Here is a 7,127-nt window from a genome sequence, read left to right on the forward strand (position 1 = left end):
TGAACAGAGAGAAGAGCGTGAGCTGAGGAAGGAAAAAGAAGGAGAAAAGACAGCTAGTGAAAAACCTAGCAAGTCTGAAAAAAGTGACAAAAAGGAAGCACCTCAAGTGCCACTGCCGCAGGCTGAGCCAGAGACATCTGCCTCCAGCAGTGCTCCCCTGGCCAAGAAGATAACCCAGGATGCTGCTCCGACACCAGCAAGCCAGGAGAGCGGTCAAACTGAGACTGCAGCTAAAGCTCTGGTTCAGCCACCCAAACCTGCAGTCCAGCAGCAGTTACCGGCTGCCCAGCCTGCTGCTCCACAGCTTCCCCCTGCAGTACAGCAGCAGCCGCCTGCTCAACCGGCAGCACAGCAGCAGCCACATGTTCAGCAGCCAGCTACTGCAGTGAAGGAAGAAAAGCAGACTGAGAAGGTAGTTAGCAAGGAGGTTGTAGAGAAACCACGCTTAGAAACCAGACCAGTGAAAAGAGAGCCTGGCTTACCACCTAGGACATACTGGAAAGAGGCTAGGGATAGAGACTGGTTCCCAGATCAGGGATACAGAGGCAGAGGTCGTGGGGAGTATTATTCTAGAGGTCGTAGCTACAGGGGTTCTTACGGAGGACGTGGTCGGGGCAGCAGAGGCCATAATAGAGAGTACCCACACTACAGAGATCCTAAGCCTAGATCAGACCATGTGCCGCCGGGGCCTGTTAGGCAACGAGAAGAGAGCGAAACTCGTAGTGAGAGTTCTGACTTTGAAGTAATCCCGAAACGGCGTCGACAGCATGGTTCAGAGACGGATTCTGACAGCGAAGTTCACGAAAGTGCAAGTGACACGCTGCTTTCAGACAAAGACAGCCTAATCAAAGGCAAGCACGCGAAAAGAGAAGAGAGAGCTGATGGCAAGAAGCCTCCGAAGCCTCTGTCCTTCAAACCTGAAAACAGTATCAGAGTAGACAACAGAACCCTAGAAAAAACGTACATAAGAGATGATGAGAACAAACCCAAACCAGGATTCCTTCCTAAAGGAGAGCCTTCTAGACGAGGCAGAGGCGGAATGTATAGACGTGGTGGCAGGGATCCTGGTGGCCGTCCTCCACGTCCATCTACAATAAGGAGACCAGCCTACAGAGACAATCAGTGGAACCCTAGGCAAACAGAGATTATTAAACCAGAAGATGGGGAGCCTCCAAGAAGAAATGAACATTATGGTCCTATACAAGTTGATAAAAGACCTCCAAAATTTGAGAGAAAGTTTGATCCAAATAGAGAGAGGCCACGAAGACAAAGGCCTGCTCGGCCTCCAAGGCAAGATAAGCCACCACGCTTTAGGCGCCTAAAAGAAAGAGAGGCTGCATCAAAGATAAATGAGGTGGTAACCAGCTCATCAATAAGTGCCACAGTTAGTAATGCAGTTAATGAGCCTTCTAACACTGCTCTGGATGTGTCTGGAAATAAGACACCAGACTTGTCCAACCAGAATTCTTCAGACCAGGCAAATGAAGAGTGGGAAACAGCCTCAGAAAGCAGCGACTTCAATGAGAGGCGGGAGAGGGATGAGAAGAAAACAGCAGATGTAGCAGCACAGGTGGCTGCAAAGGCAGCAGAAAATGCTGGAGCTCCAAAAAGGGAAATAGCCAAGAGAAGTTTCTCCAGTCAGCGGCCTGGAATAGACCGTCAAAACCGGCGTGGCAACAATGGGCCAGCTAAACCAGGGAGGAACTTCTCAGGGCCTAGGAGTGAAAGGCGGAGTGGTCCTCCACCCAGAAGTGGAAAAAGAGGGTGAGTACCAGCTTCTGTTAGGAAATACATATGGTCATGGTCTTCTGTTGTCCCCTTGTGGTTCAAAATCTTAAGTAGTTATTTTAGATTTGTAAAGTGGTAGAAAAGAGAGTGAGACAAACACATGCACTTGTGGCTGTGTAGTTTCTATTTTTTCTGTTTTTATACAGACAGTAGGAACATGGAGCTAAGAGCAGAGTATTCTTGTATGCACAGCGTTAAAAATGCCTAATTAAAAAAAATTGCAGTGCTATTTGAGTTGAGCTAATGTTTCTCAAAATTTGGATGCAAGCTGAAGTGTTAATGTGAGCAGTTTTGCAGCTAATACATAAATTGCTGCATTGCATTTTAGACCAATCACCTAAGAGACAAGCAAGTTGAGAAGTGCTTGCCATTGAGACTAAATTTTGTTTCTTTATATGCTAAATTTGACTGAAACTTGATGTGAGCATTGCAGACTGTAAGCTTCTGTTTTGTTTGGGTTTTGTTTTGTTTCCATGGAAGACTTTATTGCAGTTAAGTATACTGAACTGCATACCTGGTGAGTTTTGGTAACTAACTACATAGACCAAGCCAGAGGTGACCTTAAAATTATGGGGTTTTTTCCCTGTGACTCCTTTTGGCAGCAGAGCATTTGATATGTCCCCAACACAACTTTTGCTGTAAAGCTTCTACTCGTTGAGGAGCTTGAAAGTGAAGTCTGGAGCCTACTAAGAAGTTGCACAGTAGACACTTAGAGCCTGATAATGAGAGCTGCATTAGATTGTTCGCTCCTTCCTGAGCGTTCTCTGTGACTGGTCATTTAATTTTCTCAATTTTTTTCTAATATAGGCCATTTGAAGAGCAGACAGCAGCTGTGCCTGGTGTTGATCCCACCACTACCACCAACTCTTTACATCAGGAGGATGGAGGTGTTGCTGCTGCAGGACAAAAGAGCACCAAGGATGCAAGTGGCAAAAAGAGAGAAGAACCTAAGGCTGGTCCAAAGAAGCCGAAGGAAAAAGTGGATGCCCTGTCTCAATTTGATCTTAATAATTACGCAAGTACGTATTGAAAATACATTAACAAGAATTTGTAATCCTACTAGCTTTGCTGCATATACAGCTAGACGTTTGAAAACTTGCAAAAGAGAGGTGATTGTTTTTGAACACCGGAATGATTATGTACTTGAGTATTACTACCTTTGTTATATCTAATTAACAACATGTGTGCCTCTCAAAGGTGGCAGATCTCATTGTGGTTTTTTATGCTAATAAAAATTTTGTTCTATCATCTAATTTTATCTCTGTCATTCATACCATTTTCCATCATGTTAATAATTTGCTTAACCTTCATAAGAAAAGGCAGTGGATATCACTGATAAGCTTACAACTAATACCGAAGAAGACTGTTCATTATTATGTTTTAGTTCTTATTTCCTGGAGAGTCTGGTCCAGGAACCACCAATTTTTCAGTTCTTATAGATTAACTCCTTGTCTTCAAGCTTAACAGAAAAGCACTTGGCAAGCAGAAGTTTACCTTTAATCAGTGCGGCCATCTGTGTCTTTCGGGGATATAGCTTCCGTGCTAAAGCAGATTTTGGCTTGGTGCACTGCATCTGAAGCTGTTAAAACAGCAGCATCTATACCTTTGCTTTTTCTGTAGGTGTTGTGATCATTGATGATCACCCAGAAGTGACAGTAGTTGAAGACTCCCAATCTAACTTGAATGATGATGGTTTCACAGAAGTGGTGTCTAAGAAGCAACAAAAACGCTTACAAGATGAGGAGCGCAGAAAGAAGGAAGAACAAACAGTACAGGTACAAGACCAGCATTTATAGTGGGAAAGAGCACCTTGCAATACTGGGCATGATGTGAAGTGTGCAGAATCTTCCTTCCAAAGAAGCTATATTTTCGCCTTATAAATGTAACTAGATAGTTGCTTTAATATTAAGTTGTTCAGAATTAGTAAATTAAATGAATTTTCACTTAGTTATCATAGGATTCTGCACTTCCTGATGGGGCACTGTCAGGCAGGTGGAACTGGCAAACTGAAAACACCGTTTTTCATACTGTGATAAAGATTTATACTATTGCTTGTATATCAGTGGATTCCAAGAGCAAAATGGATGAGAAATCATTGTTTCTGTGGTTAAATACCCCTAAAAAAAAATTTCTTTAACACAAGGTTAATCAGTTTGCTTTTTGCTGCTACACAACATACAATTGGTGTCCATACAGACTATCAGCTGTAAGAATAAAACTGGCTTCTGGTTTCAGGTTTGGACCAAAAAAGGATCAAGTGAAAAAGGCCGAGGTCAGAATTCCAAGCTCCCACCCAGATTTGCCAAAAAGCAGCAGCAACAGGCAGCAGCCGCAGCTGCGCAGCAGGCACAAGCTCAGGCCCAAGCTCAGGCACAGCCTCTGTGTACAACGCAGACTCCAGGTCAGCCACAGACCTCTGTTCAGCCGCAAAACCAGACTGCAGGAGGGACAACCAGCGCAGAATACACAGTGTCAGGCAAAGTTCTGCAAAACGCTCAGGCTCACAATGGTCTGGGAACTGAGTTATGGGAAAACAAGGTGCCTCCTACAGCAGTTCTAAATGACATCTCCAAAAAATGTAAGTGATGTCTTTTGGATTGGGGTGGGGGGAAGCATTGTAGTTAGAGAATGCTGATTGCCAGCTCTCTCTGATGTCTCATTTCTATCTGTGAATGTATTTTGCACAGGGAATAGAGGGCAGCATTCGCAGGTGCAATGTTGTAACCTACGAAGAGCTCTGAAAAGAGATTTTTGCAGTATGATATTACTCATTATTTTACGCTGTTGTCATGTTCTTCATTCACTGTGAATAAGCAGCTGTCATTCCTTTGAGGAGTGTGTTTCGTTGGGCTGGGTCATGTTTCCAAACATGATGATTACCTCACTTGAAAGCAGCTAAATAGGTAGCATATTGTTAACTGCTGAATAGGTTAACAATTTCTTAACCAAAGCTTATTTAATCAAGACATCTATAATTTCATTCGTGGTCAATTGATAACTTTAGTCAAATGCATTTAGCTGTGTGTGGGGGGGTTAACTCTCTCTTCTTAATTGTCAGTGGGACCCATTAGCCCACCTCAGCCACCTTCGGTCAGCGCTTGGAACAAGCCTTTGACATCTTTTGGTTCAGCTACGCCTCCAGAGGTAAGAATGAAGGGAAGAAGAGTAGCTGTATGTGAAATTTACCCAAATTGTATCTTATTGGGATTGGGCACAGATTATCCATTTATTCAGGCATGCACATACTTAGAACTACTATTGGTCGTATTCAGTTGAAGTCAGGAGATAGTACAGAAACACAGGATACAGGCTAGTGCTTTTATGACTGCTGCATGGAAAAACTGTTCTCCATAAAAACTCAGCTATTCAGATTCTATCGATAGCTGTTATTCAGTGCATTTTTTAAGCAAAAATACAGCCTAGTTTGCCTGTGAACACTTGTGTGCAGTTCAGTAATGTAGACAGAAACAGGTTGTCTCCAAGGAACTAAATGTGTTTTGTGTCCCTTCTTAAATCAGAGATACAAAAAGCAGTAGATGGTTTCTAACTATATTAGCTCTACTTAGCCCGTGGAACTTGAATAGTTCTAAATTTTATGTTTATAAAGTCCTGTGGTTTTGTTTTCTTGGGCTTTTTTGGTCTTGACTTTATTGTTATAAAATGTAAGAATGTGACATAACTCTCTTAGGAGACCATTTTAAGAGCATAAGGAGATCTGGAAATCTTTTTTTAATTTCTTATTGTTCCTCTTGAACGGAACATTAATTTTTGAACTTTCAGGAGAATGCTGTGAACCTGAATCTGGATGTTTTGATATTGCACTTGTCCCTCTACCAGTTCATCATCTCGATCTTGTTTACATATTTCTTCGCTGCTTTTTTTCGTAAGCTTGTATAAGCAGTAGGAACTTGAGGAAGAGGAAGTGTGCATTCATATATTGTTTACTCTTGCAAATCTGTTGCAGTCAGAAGTAATGCTTTTGCTGGCAGAAGGTAAACGTACCCTTTTAGTGGTTTTCAGATGAGCATGTTTTGTGCTCTTTTCTGAACCCGTGGCATTGTAGTGATCTAGAAATCTTTTGAAATGCATTAAATGTTTACCTTTTAATTAGGGGCCAAAGCCTGGACAAGAAGGTGGAGTTGATCTTGGTATAGAAACTATTCAGTTTGGAGCCCCAGCTTCCAGTGGCAGTGACAATGAAGTTGGCCCTGTACTTTCTGAGAAGTCCACTGACAAGCTGCCAGAACCGAAAGAGCAAAGACAGAAACAGCCTCGGGCTGGACCCATCAAAGCACAAAAGGTAAAAGGTTATATCTTTAGTACAAACTTTTAAACTTAAAGAAGTTCAGCCAAAAAGAGGTTACAAATAATGGAATAGAATACTCATTCAGTTAGGACTAGACCTATAAAAATCGCATTCGCTTTTATATTTCCTAAAATAATCAACAAGTTGGTTCTTGGAGAGAAGATGGGGAATTCAGTTCAAGAAGCAAGTGTAAGTAAACAGCATCCTAGCCCAGCAGAAATGTGTTCATTGGTGTTTGGAACAAGGGATGTGGCTAGAGCAGGGATGGGTTTATGGATTTGAAATAGCATTGGGAGACTATGGATGTGGTTTTGGTTTTGTTTTCTAGTTTGAGGTTGGGGTTTTTTCAGGCTTTGAGAACAGTTTTGAAGCAGGCATTCTCTTTCTACCCTGGCTATATGTCCATTTTCAGTAGTTCTTCCTGCCACCATGCCTGACTTGCCCCCTCTAAATGATACATGGTGTCCTGCTTAGTTTTGTAGCCAGATTACAAAGATGAGTAATAAATCAAGTTGCAGGAAAAGACGTGTTTTGAGGAAAGGGAGGAATGTTAGAGCCGCTGACTTGAAGTCTCACATTCAAATGCACAGATGTCTGGGTAATTAATTTTTTTGCAACTAATCTAGGAAGACTGGATAGGTAATTAAACTTACCTGTTTTAAAAAAAAAAAAGTGAATCGCCTGTCCTCCAGAGATTTAGGGGTTGCATTCGATCATCATCTTCTTGTGGAAATACAAGATTGCACTTAATAATTTTTCACACTAATGAAACATACCTGTTATTTCTACCTCCAGTGCATACTTAGCTGTGTGTCACTAGCAGTCAGCACCAGCTGCTTACTCGCAGAAGATGGTTATAGCACATAGACTTGGCTGGTGACTTACAGAACCAGCTGTTTCAGTCCCTCTTGATGTCTGAGATTTGGCAGTGGTCCTGATGTAACTGAAGCCCTTTGTCTTTCTAGAAGACCGGGTGTTTCTTTGTGTTGGTTATGTTTGGGGCTTCCCCCCCCCCCCCAAAAAAAACAGAAAA

The 7,127-nt window shown here is 42.3% G+C and overlaps 1 protein-coding gene across 1 annotated transcript in view; it reads left to right on the forward strand.

Annotated features, from left to right (window-relative positions):
- Positions 1-7,127, forward strand: part of LOC104625066 (protein PRRC2C-like) — a gene marked incomplete at its 3' end in the record, with an annotated part of 28,681 nt that overhangs the window by 19,602 nt on the left and 1,952 nt on the right. Inside the window, exons 16-21 of the mRNA XM_010292599.1 lie at positions 1-1,764; positions 2,596-2,807; positions 3,409-3,563; positions 4,024-4,366; positions 4,847-4,932; positions 5,900-6,088. Coding sequence (XP_010290901.1) covers positions 1-1,764; positions 2,596-2,807; positions 3,409-3,563; positions 4,024-4,366; positions 4,847-4,932; positions 5,900-6,088 — 2,749 coding nt within the window. The remainder of the gene's footprint in view (positions 1,765-2,595; positions 2,808-3,408; positions 3,564-4,023; positions 4,367-4,846; positions 4,933-5,899; positions 6,089-7,127) is intronic.

The sequence above is a fragment of the Phaethon lepturus genome, unplaced genomic scaffold (assembly GCF_000687285.1).
Source record: "Phaethon lepturus isolate BGI_N335 unplaced genomic scaffold, ASM68728v1 scaffold11548, whole genome shotgun sequence".
Classification (NCBI taxonomy): Eukaryota; Metazoa; Chordata; class Aves; order Phaethontiformes; family Phaethontidae; genus Phaethon; species Phaethon lepturus.